Below are 22,250 nucleotides of genomic sequence, written 5' to 3' on the forward strand. Positions count from 1 at the left end.
AGCTTAATTTGTATGTGAAAATCACCAAAAACATCTTCTGGGGGAGGATCCCCCCAGACCCCCCTACATGGGTTTGGTTTATAAAATTTCAGCCCCACCTAAAACAAAATTCACCAGCCGCCACTGGTTGGGTGCGGTGGCAGCGTTGAAAAATCCTATTTTTACCACCATTGGTTTAGGCGTGATGATGCGTTGGCCGCGGTAAAGCGGCGCTTTGGGCGCGGTAGCCGCGTTACCAAAGCGGCACCGCACCATCGCGCGAGTTCAAAAAGTTTAACTTTTAACGCTCCAACGCATGACGTTTAGCCGCGTTGGCCAATCAGCGGTGAGCTTGACCCGACGTCACGGGCATCGGCACGGTGGGAGGACAACACAGAGGCTGAGAAACACCGAGTAGGAAATGCGGCTGGCTGGTGATATGAAGCCGCTCGGAGTTGGGTTAGAAGACGTGGGGAAAGTGAGCCAGGAGAATGGGCTTCCTGGTTAATTCAGTGAATATAGCGGCTGTGCTTTAGCCGATAAACCAAGTTAGCTCCGGTCGGATAGCGTTAGTTAAAGGCCTACTTCACCGGTTTGAATATTAAGGTGTATTGAATTCTGAGATCCTATGTAGTATGAATGTGCAAAAAAAATTGAAATCGGTTCATCCTAGCCTGAGAAAAGGCAGAAAGAGTGTTTTTTTAACCCTATATTTCTCTTTCTCGTGACATCACAGAAAGAGAAATATAGGGTTAAAAAAAAACGTACTTTGTAAATATTACTGTGATGTCACAGTAAAAGACATCACAGGAGCTTCTCACCGCTGAGAGAGCAGCCGAGCCGCGCATTCTTGGAACTTTACACTGCGAGCCGGGCAGCGCTGTGCTGGACAGCCCGCGGGGATAACAGCCGAATGCCCCGCTAGCTCAGCTGCTAACCCCGCGAGCCTGTCGAGCGGCGCGCTGCCCCGGTAAGCGCCGGCTCGACTGCTCTGTCAGCGGGGATATATGATCCTCTGCCCATGGTGCAAACACCGACAGGTCTGTTACCGATGGTTTCAGTGTCCGAAATGAACTTTGATAATCATAACAAGCGTGAAAAGCCTGCTGCGGTCGGGCGGAAATGGTGTCACAAACATCCGGGCAAGGACATTGTCAAAATAAAAGCATATACAACATCGATTTGCATCGATGTTTGGACGTATCGATTCAGTTGGATCGTTCGCAAATCAATCGATGGATCGATCTACATCGATGGATCGTTACACCCCTACGTCCTATACGGACCCGGACCTGTAGTCAATACATTTTTTAAATTTTGACGGGGCGCTTCTATTTTGACCGGCGCAGCTTTTCTAGACTTTACGGTACTGGTTTAGCGAATCAGGAAATCCACCGACCAATTGCATTTGAGTTAAGCCATCCTGCCTCCTGCTACTCAGCCAATCGAATCTGTGCATTCCCGGCTCAGGCTGGCTCACCGACAAAGAGACAGTGAGCGATCATGTGAGAGATGACAGAGAGAAGTGCAAGAATTACGAGAATTACAGCAAAATAAGTCAGATAAGAGTGAGAAATACAGCGGTAGAGGGGTGAGAAAGACATTGGGAGGAGAGTGAGAGACAGCGAGAGAAGGCCGATAAGACAGTGGGAGGTGAGTGAGTAGGCTACACAGCGGGAGAAGGCAGAGAAGAGTGAGAAATACAGCGAGACAGAAAAGAGACAGAGTGAGCCGGAGACAGAAAAATAACTACAAATGGCGCTCTCTAAAAAGTAGACAGCGAAAACAGAGCCTTCAATCCAGAATGGACAGACTCATTCATGTTTATTCTTCCAACTGGAAACACAAAACCAGTCCGTCTCATGAACATAATTAAAAGTAAATATCGATCCAGGCTCACCTATGAGCACCACACATGTGCATAAGAATGGCCCTGACATCCTTCCAGCCCAGATTTAAACTCCTGGCAGGACAAGCTAGAGCTCAGTTATCTCACTGAACAACAGAAAGTGGGGGAGTGGGATAAAAGAGGGAAAGAAAGAGAAGCTAAAACTGTTCAATTGTAATGGTGTTGAGCAGGCCCGGTTCTACGGGGGTGCATTTAAGCATGCATTGCACCCTCAATTGAAATGTTAGTTCTGCATCATCAATTAGGGAAAGAGGGCGGACTGAATTGTTTTAGAAATATACTTTAAAAAGATATATGTAATTGCTGTAGTTTTTGCTAAGGTGCTACTCTCTCTCGCTTTCTCTCTCGCTCGCCCGCTCGCTCACCGGCTCCGTGTGTCAGCGAGCGGGTGAGCGAGTTAACGAGCGATCAACAGCTGCGTTTTTTCCCCTTTTGTAAGACTGGTGAAAACCGTCAAGGTACAATCATGTGGACTCTCTATTACCCCGATGTAGACCTATGTGTGAATGTCACAGACATAAGATTGACATGCATCGCCAGCAGCACTACTGCCCACAACAGCAACAGGAAAAAAAAGGGAGAACGGGGTAATCTGAGCCACTTTTTACATTTGCCCCCCTCTAAGGGAGCTAAAATTATTTATCACTCAAATGTACACATTTCCCATTAATTCAGGATGTTTCCTAGAAATGGGCATTTGCAGAATTTTTTCAAGACAAAGGGCAGTGAAAATATGATTGTTTTTAAAAAAGTTGTCATGTGGCTCACTTTACCCCAGCTGTGGGGTAAACTGATCCACTTTCTTTCTCCACTCTGAAACTACCATAACAACACATATTGTTACAGTAAGAATCCTGAAAGCTAGCCACACATTCCAGAACTAATGTCGGACTAGTAAAAGAATGATGGGGTTTGGTCAATTAAGCAAAGCACATTTTCTAAACACTTGAAAGTAACTCTGAACAAAATCAAATACAACATATTATAATTCAAAAGGTTTTAATAAGATTCAAATGAAAGATAGAACCAGTTAGATTAGAACACAGTCTGGGGGTCAGAACACAGGACCCTTAGAGCCAGCTAGTGTCTGGGGGTCAAAGCATAGGAAAATCAGAACCAGCGAGAACAGCCTGGGACTCAGAACACAGGAGAAGACCCAACTGGATTATAACATCAGCCTGTCATACTCTACAACTAGGCCTACTCTATATTCCAGCCCTGAAGGTTACAGGGAAAGATGAGAAGGTGCTCTTTCCATGTTGTTGCCCCAGGTCGTCTTCCTGGTGTATTTCCTTGGCATGATGGCTTTTCTACAATGTGTATGACATTAATATAAAACATATGTTATGTAATATTACATTAAAATATGTTTAAGACTAAACTTAACTTGTGCCTCATGGTGGGGGAAAGTGAGACAGTGGCTCACTTTCCCCACCACCACAATTTGAGAAAAAAACTACCTCTCTTAGCATTTCAGGCTAATCTTCAGTTATCAGCATCACATGGTTTCATATGTTGGTAGTTCATCAACACGTATGATAGAAGTTTTTCTACGTGAATACTTTTGCTTTGGCACAACAGTTGATTAAGTAAAGAACATTTACTTTTACATGCAAAATACCTATTTTGGTGAAAAAAACATGCTTACCACAGCACCATGAGGTCCTCTCTTTCAGGGCCATGGGGAAATGAGAGGGGCTTGAAAACATATATAATGATGGATTGGATTTATATAGTGCTTTTCAAGGCACTCAAAGACGCTTTACAGGGTTCCAGGTTCCATTCATTCACACACAGTCATACTGGTGGGGGTAAACTACCATAGTAGCCACAGCTGCCCTGGGGCAGACTGACGGAAGCGTGGCTGCCATTCAGCGCCTACAGCCCCTCCGACCACCACCTCAGACATACAGCAGTCATACACATTCACACGAGGCAAGGTGGGTGAAGTGTCTTGCCCAAGGACACAACAACCATGACACTTGTGGCAGAGCGGGGATCAAACCGCTTTGCCAACCCGCTTAACCACCTGAGCCACGGTTGCCCCATAACTCACATGACCACAAATATTTTCCGTTGCCTAGATACAGGGGGTGGCTCACATTACCCGATGCCTCAGATTCCCCCGTTCTCCCCTATGTAGTTTCAATTATCTACATTTTAAGTGTTACATATTCTTAGTAATGGCAGAATTTTATAAATAAGAGGTTCATTTTTTAGCAAGATATTTGGATAGTAGCCCCACTAACATTAGCGAAAGCTAGTGGTCATCCGTCCCTCAGTACAGTTGTTAAGCATCTGGCTGCTAGCAAGTTATGTTGTTTTGTTAAATTTTCTATTCATCTTAACTATATTAAATGTTGACTTTTTCTTTTATTCTTTTCCCCAGAATGCTCCGATTACATTTTAAAAACACAAAAAAAATTCTGGGGGGGATACCCCCAGACACCCCTACAAGGGTTTAGTTTCTGACAGAGTTTTTCAAAATCGCAAAATAAAAATCCAGTATTAGACAAAGTGGGAGATTACTATGTTAAACAAACATAGTAGGTATAGTGAAGTTTAGAAATTATACATTGAAATATTTCTGCAACCGGGCCTGGTGTTGAGATATATATTTTTTTAAATTGGTTGAAACTGTTAAACCATTCACAAAGACAAAGGGGACACTGAAGTTGCTGCTATACTTTATTTTATTTTTCAAAAATGAATTATATATTTTATCTTTATTTTAAGATTATTATTATATTTATTTTCACCATTTTATTTTTAAATGCAGCCCTTCTTTTCTATGAAGAGATTAGTTTCAGTTGAGTCAGTTGAACCTCCTTAAATAATACATATATTCAGTATTATATATCTGTATAATTGTTTAAAAGTGAGAATAAATATTGTCGAAATGTTTTTGAATTGTTCTTCCTATATTGATCTGACAGTCAGTTGTTGATTACATGCAGACGTTGATACAACTACTAGGCTACTTCACTATATATCACACTGAATCATAACGCAAGTTAGACATTATGATGTTCCGGACCTTTGCTTGAGGACATTTTCTCTAACTGGACCTATTTGAATTTTAGTTGAATACCCCTGGTATAGAGTAATTCACTTAAGCCTTCTCAGCAGTGCTGCTTCATATGCCTGTGACTCCTCGGTATCTGTCACATTGTGTTCATACTTTTCATAATAAAATGTGAATTTGGCATGACTGGAATGTGTGAAATATGTCAAAGAAGATAAAATCTACATATATTCCTATCCTTGTTTAACAGGAAATCGTAATGTATGATGTTGATAGAAAAAAGAAAATGTTGACATTCGGATTTTTTTTCTTTTTCATTTTTTTTTTGTTGTTGTTGCTCATCAGAAAATGAATGCCCCACTTAGAAGCATCAGGATGCAACCAATTTTGTTTTACTAAAAGCCCAGTACTCCACGTAAACACGCACCTTTTTCCAAAACAACAAGACACTGAAATGGTTTTGGTGTCCCATATATGAACACCTCCGACAGGCGTTTTGTATCATTGTGCTATAGAGAGCATGGACACAGACCTTCAGAGGATGTTCTTAAATGAGTTATTCTTTTTCTACCAGGAAATGGGATGAGAGTGATGGGAAAATACCTAAAACTGAGTACAAAAGTGGAAAAAAACTTGCTCAAATAAAAAGAATATTTTCACCTTTGCAACTTGAAAGCATATGCACCTCTTTATAGCAGTGGATAATTCCGTCTCCACAGCTCACACCTAATCTGATCAATTGTATGCTAAAAGAGATTGAATCAGATTTCTGCTTGAGGGAGGTAATCTTACAAGACGTTTTTTTCTTTTTTAAATCTAGTGAAAGTGGGACTTAAAGTACATTACAGGAAATTTGATCTGAAGTTGTTCAAAGCCCTGATTTATGTCCTTTCTAGACTGGGCTGACACTGCGATTGACCTGTTGAGGAATGCAGCCATTAGAGGAAAAAAAATCAAAGAAAGCCATCAAGAGAAGAACAATGATTGGACATTATACTTTCAGCAGTACAATCAATCCAAATAGGTTTCTAGGATGTTCTACATTTTACAGTACACACTTTTCATCTTAACACATCACAGCTAAGTGGAGCAGCAGGACCTGCACTATAAATATTGCTAGCCTTTCATTGAAGCTGCTGTCTCCTTTTGGATAACAACGTTGACTGACGTGTGTTATCAGCCAATCACATTTATGTGTAGTGACAGACCGCCCCCAAGGCCCAGTAATATTGATGTCATTAGCGAAGTTTGAACCTTCGGCGGGCTGTTACCACTGTGGGTGAACTAATAGCCATCGCCTTCATATAACCTTCTGATCCCGTTGCCGATCTAGTGTGACTTTTTCAAGGTGATTGTTTAAAGAGGACCTATGATGCTTTTTGACTTTTATGACCTATAAACGTTGTTATGATGATTCATAGTCATGCTTAACCATACTAAATTATCAAATAATGACTTACATGCATTTCGACGTATTCCCTGCTGACCGTCTGGAAGTCACGTCTTCAAAGCGGTCTACCCTTTGTAACTTTGTGACGTCGCATGTAACTTTGTGAAGTCACCACGCGGATGTTTCCATGTATGGTAATGCTGTCACTTCCCTGTTCGCGTCTGCCTCGCGCCCTTATAGGTCCATGCTCGCGCTTCCCGCCACTGAAAGTGTTCCGGAAGGAAGGTAACCAATCACAACGGAGTGGGGTTTGCAGGAGGGGGGGGGGGGGGGAGGGGAGCGGAGATTGCCGAAGCACAGGCGGAGGGAGCGGAGATGGCCGATGCACACACACTCAAGTGTTGACAGGACGTGCTGGATCGCCAAAATAAGAGAAAGAGCTTCCCGAAATAGTTTTTTGTGATGTGATTTGTGTCAGGTTGCTCTATAGCAGTGTAAAACAAGAAATTAAGACCAGAAAAGTAGTATAATAGGTCCTCTTTAACAAAGTTTAGATATAATTTCAAGAGGAATACCTACAAGCTGGATGGTCTGACCAAGGCTGATCACTTTTTGGCAACACCGGCAAAGGTTTAGTGCGGTACTTTACTGACTGTACCTACAACGCTGTGACTGGCTAACAGCGGAACCAGTTTATTTGCTGGCCGTGTCTGCTTTTAAGAACCTGTGAGTGAACATGGCACATCACGGGGTTTAACTGCCTTAATGCACTCTAAAAAGTCTATTTTTGAAAAGTTGAAGTAACACACTTTTTTTAATAAATCTGACTCAGTTTTCTGCTTTAGTGATGGCAATGTACTTTTGTGGATTACATCAAATTGAAATTGTACTTTACTACATTGACCTGACATTGACTTGATTTTCTTATGCAAATTAAAGCGATTCAATTAGGTTTTCCTGTCTAACGCCCCCTTTCCCACAATGACTTGCACTGGTCTAAACCTTTGTTATGTTGCTATTTGCACCCTCAGTGAAGGGGATGTTTCATTCCATTACGTCACTATGCATTTTGTTTTAATAAAATATCTCTTTGTGAACTAACAGTGATTTTGTTGGTTATAACAGAACGGTTTGAGGAACTCTTAAGCCAGATCCCTAGTTCAACTCAGGAGACAAATTACAAAAGAAATTAATCATTCCATTGACCTTGATATATTGTAACAAGTGTGTTGAAGTAACAAACAGAAGCTGCTGTCTATGTTTAGAATTTTAACAAATAGGGGACATAGTAAACTTATATAGGGTTGAAACACATCTGCCCAATGAAATATAACATCCCCTTCGCTCACGGTGCAAACAGCAACATAACAAACATTTAGTCAAGGTTGCCTTAATTCAATTAAGTTGGTGCAACTATTTTCTTTTAGGTTCTACTGAAGCAAAATTTTACTTTAGGATTAAACAAGAAATTGATTCAGAAAACACTGAAATTTTAAGTTGTCGTCCCTTAATTATAAGTTGGATTAATGCAAACTTCTGATTTGAAAACAAACAAACTATTAAGTTGATCTGACTTGAAACAATTGTGTAAGTGTAACTTACATTCTTTATTTCAATAAACTTAATTCAATTGTGTGTTACCGGTTGCCCTAATTCAATTAAGTTGGTTCAACTATTTTCTTTTTAGAGTGTGGCTTATAGGATAGGAATATGGATTTCCTCTACAAGTGATGGGTGAGTGTTACCTTTGACTGAAGAGATAACTTTTTTGTGGGTTTTGAAAAGCAATTTTTGTTTGTTATGGTTGTAGCCTATATTGCTGGGAGTTGTGCAGTAGATGGTGATACTGTGTTGTGTTGATGCCCCTTACTAAACATATTATGTGAACCCACACACAGATTGGCCTATGTACAGCCCTCAGAAAACTGACATATGTTCTGGCTTAAAATCCTGAGCTGTGGAACTTTCAGCAGACATTCCTAGCTGGAAGCTAGGCAACTGTCCTAACCGTCGGGAGCATGTGCAACCTGGGGATACGGCACATCTATCTAGCGTGATCTCAACTCAGGATCCGCTGCATTTATGGTGTGTTCCTTAATCATGATGAGTGTAAATAAGTTTAAGTGAAGCCTTATATTGAGTAGTGTTCTGCTTCGAAACAGGTTTGTGGACTTAATGTGAAGGAGACCCTTCAGGCTCTATAATAAAAATGTGTGTGGAAAATCTTCTCACCTCCTAATCCTTGATGAGATACTTGAAACAAACTAAGTGCTTGTTTTTTTCTTTGAGCAGAACAAGAGGATAAATGGAAATCAATGACAAGCTTGCAGAGTTGTGAAATTAACCAGACAGTTATCTGATAGACCACACTGCAGTATTAGTCAGCAACAACACACCTCTCCATTATAAATTTAATTAATTTTTTTTTAAAGATGCACTAGACAGGATTGCAAAAGTGGTTGTTACTAGTGCTCCAAGTCGCGTGCAGGCAACATTCTGAGACTCGCTCTCGTGGCCTACTCGTGCTCGAGCCTGCATTTACCGAAACAGTGACTTCACTGAACAAGGTTTACCAGCATAATGTTGACAGACGAGGTGAGTAAAGTTACAATGTTTACCGTTTGACACATTTTATATTTATTGGACATTGTATAATGGCGGAAGAAGAAGTATGGTGGATAACAATAATTGTGGGATATTGGGGACCTGCACTTAATGAAAATCCTGTTTGCCACAATCGTAATAGTTTGTTTATTATAACGAGTTTGCATGCCCGCTTTTACTAAGGAGTGGCTTCCGTCTGGCCACTCTACCATACAGGCCTGATTGGTGGAGTGCTGCAGCGATGGTGGTCCTTCTGGAAGGTTCTCCTCTCTCCACAGAGGGACACTGGAGCTCTGTCAGAGTGACCATCGGGTTATTGGCCACCTCCCTTCAAGCCCTTCTCCCCCGATCACTCAGTTTAGAGGGACGGACAACTCTAGGAAGAGTCCTGGTGGATCCAAACTTCTTCCATTTACCGATGATGGAGGCCACTGTGCTCATTGGGACCTTTAAAGCAGCAGAATTGTTTCTGTACCGTTCCCCAGATCTGTGCCTCGAGACAATCCTGTCTCAGAGGTCTACAGAAAATTTCAACTTCATGCTTGTTTTGTGGTCTGACATGCACTGTTAACTGTGGGACCTTATATAGACAGGTGTGTGATTTTCCAAATCATGTCCTAACAACTGAATTTACCACAGGTGGAAACATTTTAATCATAGTAGCCCCTCACCAAGAGAGAACAACACTCAATTCAATTCAACATTTAATTGAACACCATGTCTGGCATTGCTCAATCAGACAAACTTATTATTATTTTTTTTTTTAAATCTTTATTTAAAAGGGACAATGTACAGTTAGAACATAAATGTTGCCATTTGATGCACTATACCAGATTATAGCTTTAAGATAATTTGCATCTGTAGTCCCTTGGCAGGTCACAAAAATACAACACAGTAACAAGACAGATTATTAGTATACAGGGATAAAACACCACAACAACATGGCTACACACGTCTGCGTGCAACTCCCCCCACCTTCCTCATCCCACCCACGCTCACACACACAAAAACAAGTCTAAGGACCAAATTAGTGGTTGCAGAGCTGAGCAGCTTTTAACAGATTTTTTAGGTTAGATTTGAAGACTCTGAGAGAGCTACTGCCCCTTACGGCGTCAGGTAAGGTATTCCACTGGTTTGTGGCTCTTACAGAAAAAGCAGATTGCCCCGCTACAGTGCGGCGAAATGGTATGGTACAATCTCGTATGGAGGATATTCTAGTGGATCTGATGGAATTTGACGAGCGAGCGTGGACAAAAACACATAATGACTGTGGGGCCAAACCATTTAAAATTTTATAGACCATACACAAATTGACGAATAACCTAAAATTCTCAAAGCTCAATAACTCATGTTTCTCAAGTATCCTACAATGATGATAACGAATTGGCTTTTTGTCCAGTGTTTTTAAGGTTTGTTTGTATAAAGACTCCAGAGGTCTCAAAGTAGATTCACCAGCCTGCCCCCAGCAGGTGATACAATATGACATGCGGGACAAAATCATGGCGTGCATAAATATCTTGGCTGCATCCAGAGAGAGACAATTTCTGATGTGTTTAAAATTAACTAAATTGTATTTTATGGTTTTAACCATTTTTTTGACATGTTTCTTAAATTTTAAATTTGGATCCAGAAACAGGCCAAGATATTTAAATTCAGTAACTATATCAATTCGTTCACCTTTAATGAGAATCTCAACATCAGGGATTTGTACCATGGTTTTAGAAAAAAACATACATTTTGTTTTGTTTACATTTAAACTCAAACATGATTGATCAAGCCAAAGAGTGATTCTCTCCAGTGCAGTTGTTAACTTAGCAGCTGCTAAGTCAGCTGTTTTAGCATGTACATGAACAACAGTGTCATCTGCATACATCTGCAGATCGACGTCAGCACACTGTTCAGCAAGATCATTAATATAAAGACTAAATAATAAAGGACCTAATACCGAGCCTTGTGGGACTCCCATAGTACATGTCCTGTAACTGGACTGTGCATCACAGACTTTAACACATTGCCTCCTGTTTGATAAATATGACGACATCCAAGCCAGAGCTCTAGGCGAAAAATTAAATTTAGAAAGTTTTGATATTAAGACACTGTGGTTAACTGTAGCAAATGCTTTACGCAGGTCTAAAAATACAGCACCAACTACTCCGCCTTTATCGAGCCGTGATTTAATTTGCTCTATTAAATGTAAGGAGGCAGTCTCGGTTGAATGGTTCGCTCTAAAACCAAATTGCATACAATGTAGACCAAAATTGCTGGTGTTGAAATGAGGTCAGTTGTTCAATGACAACCTTTTCAGCAATTTTTGAAAATACTGGCAGTATGCTTATAGGTCGATAGTTACTAGCTTCAAGGCGGTCTCCAGATTTAAAAACAGGTGTGACAATGGCACATTTCCAGTCATCAGGAAAAAGACTACGTTTAAAAGAGAGATTAATTAGGTGAGTGACAGGACAGGATAAAATATCCTTATGTGACTTAACAAACTTGGTGTCAAAGTGAAAAGCATCTCTAGATTTTGAGCTTTTCAGAGAGCTGATGATTTTTTGTACTTGTGACACATTTGTTTCTACCAGTTCAAAGACCGGGGCTGTTTTATCTAGTAGTTATGTATATGTAGCCTGGAACCCATAAACAAATCTAATAACTATAGAGATAGGTGTGGGCTGAATTAATAGGCTTACTAAAAGAGTGCTTGTCAATGGAACGATGGAGTCATTTACTGGTGTATGTGTTTGTTAATTGGCTGCTGAAGCTCAGAGAAGGTTATATTTATGCTTCAGAGGTGGAGAAGGACTGGTAGGGGGGTTTGCAGTGAGGTGCCATGAACACTTTATTGCCCCAGAACAGAAGTTGCCATTGATCCTTGTGATGAGCACAGAATACAAGACACATTACAGAGTATGCATTGCCCTGCAGCCTATAAATATAAGCCCTGAATACACCTGCATGCATGCCCATATGCATATACAATAAAAAGCATATTTTACCAGTAACCTTATCACATTTTATCGCAGATAACATTTAACAACCTCCATATCTATAAAATAGTTTAGATCTCTGCAAGCCAAGTGAACCGTCAACAACTAATGAGGTATTGCAAAATGCTTCAATCATATGGTTTCAAGGATTTGCCTTTTGGCGACAGAGTGACTTTTATAGACATGGAAATAACTTACGGGCACCTTTTAAATGCTACATCTAGAGCAGGGGTTCTCTAACTTCTCTATAGCTTAGGGCCAATTTAGGAACCCAACATTGGACCAGGGGCCGCCGAAGGAAAAAACTGAAATCATTTCAATGACCAGGTTGCGTCTTTACAGTTTACATGTATTTGTCTGCATCCAGTAATGTGCAATTAACACATTTTAATTAATAAATGAAGGGCTAGGTTTCATTTCAACATTGGCGGGGACACATTCTAAGCGGGGTCTGGGGGACCATAACAATTTGAGGTTCAAACATTTCATTTTGTGCATTCTGGTTCATTTGTATGCAGTACTTTGTGCCTTCTGTATTTATTTATGGTGGACATGTTAAGGAAAAAACAACTAGCTCCCAGTGACGCAAATCTAATACAATATAAATCAGTAAGGCAACGAGGCATTCTGGCTCTACCAAACTTTCGTTTTTACTATTGGGCTGCCAACCTGCGCTGCCTTTCATGTTGGTCTTCCGTTCACAATCAGCCCAATTGTCCTGACTGGGTAGCCATGGAATTACATACAGATGATAATATGTCCGTGCCTGCATTACTTGGATCCCCACTTCCACTCCCCTCGATTAAATCTTTAAAATATCCGGTGGTTAAACACTCTCTAAAGGTGAGGTGGCGGCGTTGAAAAGGTGAGGTGGCGGCGTTGAAAAATCCTATTTTTGCATAGGGAACCATTGGTTTAAGTTAAGTTAAGTTACTTTATTAGTCAATGGTTGGTTACATTGAAAGTTGTCTTTTCGCATATCCCCTCTCAAGTTACCACACTTCGGAGGGGGTCAGAGCGCAGGGTCAGCCGCAGTACAGCGCCCCTGGAGCAGTTTTGGGGTTAAGTGTCTTGCTCAAGGACACAATGGTAGAGATGGTGGGCACCGTAGACGTAATACCAGCCTCTGCTAGTTTTACAACTAACACCCTCCTGTCCGGTGCCGGGGATCGAACCAGCGACCTCACGGTTACTGGTCGGCCACCTTTCCTCTAGGCCATCTTACCGCCATCTTTAGGCGCGAGGATCCGTTGGCCACGGCAGAGCGGCGCTTTGGGCGCTTTGGAAGCGTTACCAAAGCGTCAACGCGCCAGCAAAGCGTCAACGTGCCATGAAAAAAGATGAAAAAATTGAACTTTCAACGCTCCGTTGCGTGACGTTTAGCCGCATTGGCCAATCAGCGGTGAGCTTGACCCGACGTCACTGGCAGAGAGACGGAGGACAGAAAAATCTCAGACTGGAGGAGCAAATAATCACCGCTGTGTGTGCGAGACCGTGTCTATTTAACACGACGTTGGAGTCCTACAGGAACAGGAGGGAGCAGGCATGGGTCGACTTGGCGGAGGACATTGGGTTTCCTGGTAAGTTCAGTGAATAATGTGTATTTTGCTTGGCTTCAGCTATCGGCTGTGTATTACTATGAAACAAGTTAGCGCCGGTTAGCGGTAGCATCAGTTAGCGATAGCACCAGTTATCACTAATATAAAGTGATACTACTACTTTTACAGACTGTCCCGATTGTCAGGCTTCACAAAGTGAAATGTATATTATGTGCTTGTCAGTGGACGTATGTCGCAGGAGATGGAAGAGCCTCAGGGACAGGTATTTGAAGGAGAGAAAAAAGAAAGTGGAGGGAAAAAAGAGCGGGTCAGCGGCAGGGACAGAGAAGAGGTGGAAGTTCTCTGCGGTCCTTTCTTTCCTCGACCCCTTTGTCACTCCGAGGGAGAGCAGTGGCAACTTGCCTCGGGTGGCAGAGGAGGTAGAGGAGAACGGGGCTGCAGAGACGTCTCTGTCAGGGGCAGGAGAAGCAGAAGCAGATGAGGCGGCAGCAGCAGGTCCATCGCAATGTGCAGGTTTGTTGACAAGTGAAGACACGTATACAGCTTCTGTATTATGGTCACATTCTGTATAGAGAAAAGGTTTATAGTGCTGCACGATTATGTCTCCATCTTTAATGTGCTGTAATATAGATAATTCATATATCTTCCAAGCCAAAACAAATAAGACTTCTTTCTCAATAACATAGACCAGCCCTCAGGGAGTGAGTCCGACCCTGATGATGCCCCTGCTGCTGCTGCTCCTGTCCCTTTCCCTGCTGCTGGCCGAGTACCTGTCCCTGAGGCTCTTCCATCTCCTGCTCCTGTTCCTGTTCCTGTCCCTGGCCCTGGCCCTGCCCCTAGACCACCGAGCGGTATGTACAGGACAAAGATGTATAGCATTCATTTCAGGGGTTCAACTATGTTTATGGCTAACCGTTAAAGCTTTAACTGATATGAAGACTGTTAATGGATTACTACTATAAGTGAAAGTGACAACACTTCCAACCAACCACACATGCATGTTCAACAGGTGTATTGATAAAGTTTTGGCTTTTCACTTGTGAAGGTAGTATTGCACTAACTTACACATTATGTTTTACATTTTATACAGGGAGGAAGAGGAAGAGAGGAGGGGTCCTTAAAGACCCCAACACCCCACTCCAGGAGGCCATCCTCCAGGCCCTGCAGGCTTTCTCTGCCCGTGCTGCCCAGCCTCCCCCACCACCACCACCGGAGTCAGCTGCTACCAAGTTTCTCCTCGGCCTAGTTCCTTCCCTGGAGAGAGTGTCACCCGATAATATAACAATTTTAATAACAATCTAATAATAATGAAGGAATCATCTCTTTCGTTTTGTGTGGGTGGCTCTTAAAAGAGCCGTTTTGGGGTTGTAGTGCACTGCACTAGATGATGGTGTTCTGCCACGAGAGGGACCCTTCTGCAGAGAAGTAATCCGTGAAGGTCTCACGGATCCGGATGGCCTCTCTTGCTGGGTTGTTGGCAGCCACTCTCCCCAGCCCTGGCAGAGGCAACACCACACCACTCGGGAGGCCCTCCCTCACTGCTGCTGTTGGTGCTGTTCTCCGGAGGAAGTTGTGCAGCACGCAGGTGGCCTTGACGCATCTCTCCGCCAGCTCAGGACGGACCTCCATGACCCTCCTGTATATCCGCCACTGAGAGGACAGCATGCCGAAGGCGTCCTCCACCACCAACCGAGCCCGGGACAGTCGGTAGTTGAAGACGCGCCGCTCTCGGGGGACGATGCGTCCGGGGAATGGCCTCATGAGGTCGGCCCGTAGCGGAAAGGCCTCGTCCGCTACAAAAACATGAGGCAGGGGTCCTCTCTGCGCATGCACTGACAGTACTCTGTCAGAAGGGAGCTTAAGATTGCCAGCACGGAGGGCCTGACCAAACGCTGAGTTGGCCAGGATTCCTCCATCACTGGTTCTCCCGTAGCCCCCCACATCAATGATGCGGAAGCAGTAGTCTGCGTCGACAACTGCCAAGAGAACGATGGAAAATGTTCCCTTGTAGTTGAAGAACTGCGAACCGGAGTTCGCAGGGGCCTTCAGAACTACATGCTTCCCATCGATGGCACCGCAACAGAGAGGGAAGTTCCACCGCTCCTCGAACTTCTGAGCAATCGCCCTCCAGTCCTCCGTGGTGGGCACCGCCATGAACTCCTCCACCAGGCTGTCCCAGATCTCCGTCACCCCATCGGACACGATGGATGCCACGGTGGAGGCCCCGACCGGGAAGCTGTTGGCGATCGTGCGAAACGAGTCGCCAGTAGCCAGGAATCTGCAACACATGAATAATTTATTTTAGCCTTATTGAGAGTTTCAGTTGTATACCAAATCTGTAAGTCAATTATCTCACTGCACAGGTAAATGTCTTGACAAGTGTTTACACTGGATTTGCATCAGCTTATTTTACTTTCAAAAGCATGACAAGTAGGTCAATTTGGAATTTACTCACATAGTACAATAGGAGGAATGAATATGTTGGAGCCATGATGCATTCATTTATTTTGTTTGTATAAAACTGGTGACATGCATGTATATGAAGATTTGCCTTCATGTTGAAACACTGGGTGGAGCATTGACATAAATGCAGACAGAGCAGGTAGGTGCAAGAGGGAAACATGTGCAATGAGGAAAGCAAACTGTTTTATCACCATGTCGTGTCAGCACGCTTTCGTTTGACTTGTGTTGAATTTAACTCATTGAATATTGCCTGTGATGTCACAATGGCCTATGCCACGGGTTAGCATAGTGCACGATGCTTGAATAAATGGGTCACAACTCAAATATAAACAGCGCATTGGAAATAGACGTAGGCCTGTGCAATTTCAGAACACGCGCCCGAACAAGTTCTCCCCGTTATGTGGATAATGTTCGACTACAGAATGTGCTGCTTTTGATAAATGAATTGGGCTATGAAACCGCAACTTACCGGAGACATGGACAGGCGCTCCGCAGCTGGTATGGAGCGCCTGTAGTTGGTGTCCTGCCGGGACATCCTAGCACCAACCCGGGCTAGCAGGTCATCAAACTGGGCCCGAGTCAATCGAAAGTACCGCTGAAACCGGCCGTCATCCAGGCGGAAGTTCCTGCAGCAGGTGGTGAAACTCACCCAACTGTGGCCATCTGCGGAGGATGTCATGCACCCAAACACGGCGGCGTTTGGGTTTCCTCCGTTCCTCGGACTCCCACAAGAGATAGAGCGCAGCGATGGGGATGATCATCTCACAGTCAGCCATGGTTGATCAGCAATAGAAAAAGCGGGGGAAAATAAGTTTCGGGCGGGCTCATCTACGTAGGCCATGACGTAGGTGCTTTTGGGCGCGTTGGACAATTTTTTGACACAAAATGACCAAGCGCCAGATCGGGCGCGTTGGTCGCTTTGGCCCAAAGCGCCAACGCGCCCTGTGTGTTCTCACCTTAAGGATATGGGTTCAATTGAGGAAACATTTTGGGTTGCATAACTTCTCCCTGCTGAGCCCTATTGCATCAAACCACCTTTTCAGAACATCAACCCAAGATCCTGTCTTTAAAGAATGGCATAAGAAGGGTATTGTGCGCTTCAAGAACCTGTGTATGGGTAACACTTTAGCATCATTTGAACAACTAAGCAACAAATTCGGTCTTCCAAGGTCAGATTTTTTTCAGATATCTGCAAACAAGACATTTTGTGCTATCCAAATTGACCAGCTCTTCTACGTATACCAGCAGACACAACCCTTGTTGATTTTGTTCCATCTCAAAAGAGACTTGTGCGTTCTATGGCAGGATGTTGGATTTAAGACATGCCTCTATGGACAAGATCAAAGCAGCATGGGAAACGGACCTGGGCTTCTCTTTAGCGGAAGATACATAGAGCTCCATTCTTAAACATGTTAATTCCACCTCTACACTGTAAAAAAAATAATAATAATGTTTTACAGGGAATCGCTGGCAGCTGTGGTTACCAGAAAATTCCTGTAAAAAAATACAGCAGCACAGTAGATAACTTAACCAACAAAATATGTAAATTGATTTACAGTGAATTAAATCACGGCTGAATCACATTAAAAAACTGTTAATTCTACAAACATGTTTTGTTAATTTCGCATTACGGTATATAATAAGACTATTTCCTGTAGTTTTTACATTTAATAAATGGTAAATTTAACAGGGAAATATCATAAAAAAAAAACTAATTTAAACTGGTAGAACAACTACGGTGGCGCTGAGCATTCACCAAATAAAAAAAAGTTTCAGAGCAGGATCTCGTAATTACGAGATAAAGATCTCGTAATTACGTGATAAGGATCACCCTCTCATTCATCAATAACGATGTGTGTGTGTGTGTGTGTGTGTGTGTTTGTGTGCAGACGAGGTGAACCTAGCCATAGGAAAACGTAGGCAATAGCCTTGGTTTCCGGACTACAATGGGCCCCATAATCAATACAATTATTTTAAATATTTGTTTACTGTTCATTCATTAATCAGCGATCGCATTGGGAAATGAGGGACACACTTTCACTTTGTATATGCAGTTTGTTCATTATGAGCCACCGGAGCCACCGTACTGTGTTGCCTCATCCAATCAGAATGCCCGGTGGGCTAGTTCACTTTTACCTGCTGTTTGTTACTGTATCGGAACGCAGTTTTATTGAATGCTTTGATTAAATGCAGTCGTTAAACTCGGTGTAATCCATGACTCATACAAACACATAAGAACTTTCTACAAGGAGGGCATGACAATGATAGCCATGTCAACTTTGTGCAGATATGCAGTCACTGGGACTATTCAGGAGAAAAGCCCAGTCGGACCTCAGCAGCTGATCACGGGCGTAAAGCCGAAAGTGTGTCCCTCAGTAGCCTACCCGATGCGATCGCTGATTAATGAATGAACAGTAGCCTAAACAAATATTTAAAATAAGTTTATTGATTATGGGGCCCATTGTAGTCCGGAAACCAAGGCTATTGCCTACGTTTTCCTATGGCTAGGTTCACCTCGTCTGCACACAAATACACACACACAGACATCGTTATTGATGAATGAGAGGGCGATCCTTATCTCGTAATTACGAGATCCTTATCTCGTAATTACGAGATCCTGCAGTGAAACTTTTTTTTATTTGGTGAATGCTCAGCGCCACCGTAAACAACAGTAAAACTTTGCATTTTAAATGGTGTTGTTCTGTATATTATACATAAAATCTATTTATAATATGATGTATTTTTATGTTTTAATAATCAAGTTTTAATGTAAAATCTACTTATAAACCTGTAAAATGATAATACTACTACAGCAAAACATGCAAAAATAAATTTTGAGAAAAGACAAGAGAGGAAAATATCACTTATGGGGAATTTATTTAACAGCCATTGTCAATAAACAATTGGATGCATATTTTTTCTCCAACATAAACAAACAAAGCTACATGTTATATTAACTTTGACTAAATACAAGTTGAAATACTCCAGATGATTAGCCTTTTTAAAGGTCACATATTATGCTAACTGCACTTTTTAAATGTGTTCTAACATATCCATGGGTCCACGGTGTGCCTAGAGACTGCCAAAATATTTTAAAAAAACAATCTCACCTGTTCTCACTCTCCCCCTTTCTGAAATCCCCACCCCTCCCCCCCAATATACTCCAGTCAGAATTTTCCCCTTTTCTGACCTCACAAACTGGAAAGCCAGAAGCTTCCACTGTGCAGCCCACACCCCTATTTCTTATTGGTCCACGGCCCTGACAGACAGAGGGCGAGGCGTATCTGGCTTCGCTTCCGGACAGGGGGCGGGGGCAGCTCAAAGATTGTATATTTACGAGGGGAGCTGCAGCTCTTTTTAAAAAATATGCCATTGTGAGATTAGCTGAACATCAGCATAGTACAATAAATTATCTGAAAGTTTTTTTCAGCAAACAATTAAAGAAAAACGTATTAGGGACCACTAAGACCATATAATATGGTGTATAATAGTACCGAAAAGTGTATAATATGGGAGCTTTAAAGGTAACATATTATGCACTTTGCTGTCAATTTTATATGGTCTAAGTAGTCCCTAATACTTATTTTTTTAGATGTTTGCTGAAAAACCCGTTCAGATCATTTATTGTAGCAAGCCTCTATACCCTGATTGTCCTCTGATCTCAGGATGACCTATATTTGTGCGATCTGGCTGGCCCCTCCCACCTCTCTGCCGGGCTTTCTTTATATGGCCATGGGGCTCTCCCACCGTCTCTGCCATGCTCTCGCGATACTAGAGAGACACTACGTGAGTCGTGACTGCGAGTGTTTACCCCAGAGGCTCCGGGCCGGAGCTAAGCTAAGAGAACAGTTTGACATGACCTGACATGATTAAAACCAGTGAAAACAGTAGCTTCAAAGTTTGATGTCTAAAAACGAGTCATTTTCAGACTGCTGTGGGGAGTATAAACAGCGTGTTATGAGCAAAACTTGGTGCTACAACAGAAGCTACATGGACGCTAACGCTAAAAATAAGACTCAGACGATAAAATAAACTAAAAGTACCACACATATCAGTGAAAAAAATATATTCAAAATTGACTTCCACACTATTAAGTTACAATCCTTTGTCCTGTTAAAAACGAGGTATTTCCAGACTGGTTTGGGTAAAGGAATTATGTTTTTATGACCTAAATCTCATTGCTTGTCTCGAAGCTAGCCCGTGAGCTACCAGCTAAGAATGTGAGCTACCAGCTAAAAATACCACACATATCAGTGAAAAAAATATATTCAAAATTGACTTCCACACTATTAAGTTACAATCCTTTGTCCTGTTAAAAACGAGGTATTTCCAGACTGGTTTGGGTAAAGGAATTATGTTTTTATGACCAAAATCTCATTGCTTGTCTCGAAGCTAGCCCGTGAGCTACCAGCTAAAAATGAGAGCTACCAGCTAAAAATACCACACAAATCAGTGAAAAAAATATATTCAAAATTGACTTCCACACTATTAAGTTACAATCCTTTGTCCTGTTAAAAACGGCATTTCCAGACTGGAGTGGGTAATAGAATTATGTTTTTATGAGCAAAAGCTGAATGCTTGTCCCAAAGCTAAATAGCTATACACCAGTCAGGCAAAAGTATCAATAAAAACATTTCTTTCAGTTTCACTGTTTGCAAAAACCCACAAGTAGCTTCCTATCCGTTGTGTTATTAAAAACATATTTAGCATAATATGTGACCTTTAAATCTGACATTTTTCTGTGACTTTTACAAAGTGCCAGGCGGACAACAATAACAACCCAATTCAATCAATTTTGTTTACATGCTTAGATGTAATCAACAGGTCAGATCTGTGGAGAGGCGAGCCCCCTCACAGTAAGAAGGCACGTTTGTTAAAGTATTTTTTTCCAAAACTAATTGAATAAATGCAAGATAGATACGTTTAATATGATACTGTGGAACATTACTGTAAAGCAAGAACATCTTCATGAAACAAGCAGGTGGCAGAGCCTCTACCAGAAAAGTTACATAGTGCATCTCTACATATTACAAGACTTTAAAACAAAAATACCTCTTCTCAAACAAACAGTCAGAGTCCACAGAAAGAGTCCATATTTAGGGTTAACGCCACTCGTGATCGGAGAGATCCTGTATCAGGGTGAGGACTCGAGGGTTCAGGTTGAGACGACATTTGGAGTTTTTATTCTCTACTTTGGTTCCTTTGTTTCTGGGTTCATCGAGAAGAAACACCTGTAAAATAAAAGCATATTAAGCATTTTGATTGATCAGTTTAAAAAAAAGTACTGGTACAAGAAGAAGAAAAAAAATATATAAATATATACAGCCGCGGAAAAAATAAGAGAGCAGTCTGTATTTTTCTTAAATCTTTATCTCTACATTACTTATTGAATATGCTTTAAATTACAATATTTTTAATTGTGAATTTGGTAGAAATGTTGTCAGTAATTTATATTATAAAATCTAAATGTTAATTTTACTCAAACATATGCCTCTAAAGAGTAAAACAAGAGACACGGCCGAGACTCAGGCCACACCTATAGAGTCAAGGCAGAGGCCGACCCAGTTAGTTAAAGCTCCCATATTGTGCAAATGCACTTTCCCGATGTTTTTGAACATAATTATGGGTCTACGGTGTGCCTACAGACTGCCAAAGTTTCAAAAAAAGAAAGCACTCTCCTTTTCTCACTCTCCCCTTTTCTGAAACCCTCCACCTCTCCACCCAATATACTCCAGTCAGAATTCTCCCCGTTTCTGACGTCAAAAACTGGAAAGCCAGAAGCTTCCACTGTGCAGTCCACCCCCCTATTTCTTATTGGTCCACGGCCCCGAGATCCTCTCGAAAAATATTCCTTCACCCCCATGTTGTTTGCTTGTTGCTAAGCGACAAGATGCCTGTAGTACGGCAAAACATGATGAATGTTGCATAATCCACTAATTTATCTTAACCACAGCAGCCTCGTTTTTAATAACACAACGGATAGGAAGCTACTTGTGCTTTTTTTCAAACAGTGAAACTGAAATAAATGTTTTTATTGGTATTTTTGCCTGACTGGTGTATAGCTATTAGCTTTGGGACAAGCATTCAGCTTTTGCTCATAAAAACATATTTCTATTCCCCACACCAGTCTGGAAATGCCTCGTTTTTAATAGGACAAAGGATTGGAAGGTATACTGAAGAAGTCTGACTTTGAAGATAATGTTTTCACTGATTTTAGTGGTATTGTTAGCAGCTAGCTCCCGAGCTAGCTTCGCAGTAGCCACCATCTTTTGCAGCATTTTTATTGTGAACATGCCGTTTCCATTAGAGTGTGGCTGTCAGTGCATATGTATGA

The 22,250-nt window shown here is 42.0% G+C and overlaps 1 protein-coding gene across 1 annotated transcript; it reads right to left on the reverse strand.

Moving 5' to 3' along the window:
* Positions 1–14,833: 14,833 nt before the first annotated feature.
* LOC307254490 (uncharacterized protein) lies at positions 14,834–16,595 on the reverse strand (the record flags this gene model as incomplete). Its single annotated transcript, XM_080032884.1, has 2 exons — positions 14,834–15,731; positions 16,393–16,595. The coding sequence occupies 2 exons, from the start codon at positions 16,593–16,595 to the stop codon at positions 14,834–14,836; spliced, it is 1,101 nt and encodes a 366-aa protein (XP_079889010.1).
* Between the last annotated feature and the right edge of the window lie 5,655 nt (positions 16,596–22,250).

Source organism: Ammodytes marinus (assembly GCF_949987685.1).
Source record: "Ammodytes marinus genome assembly, chromosome: 8".
Lineage (NCBI taxonomy): Eukaryota > Metazoa > Chordata > Actinopteri > Uranoscopiformes > Ammodytidae > Ammodytes > Ammodytes marinus.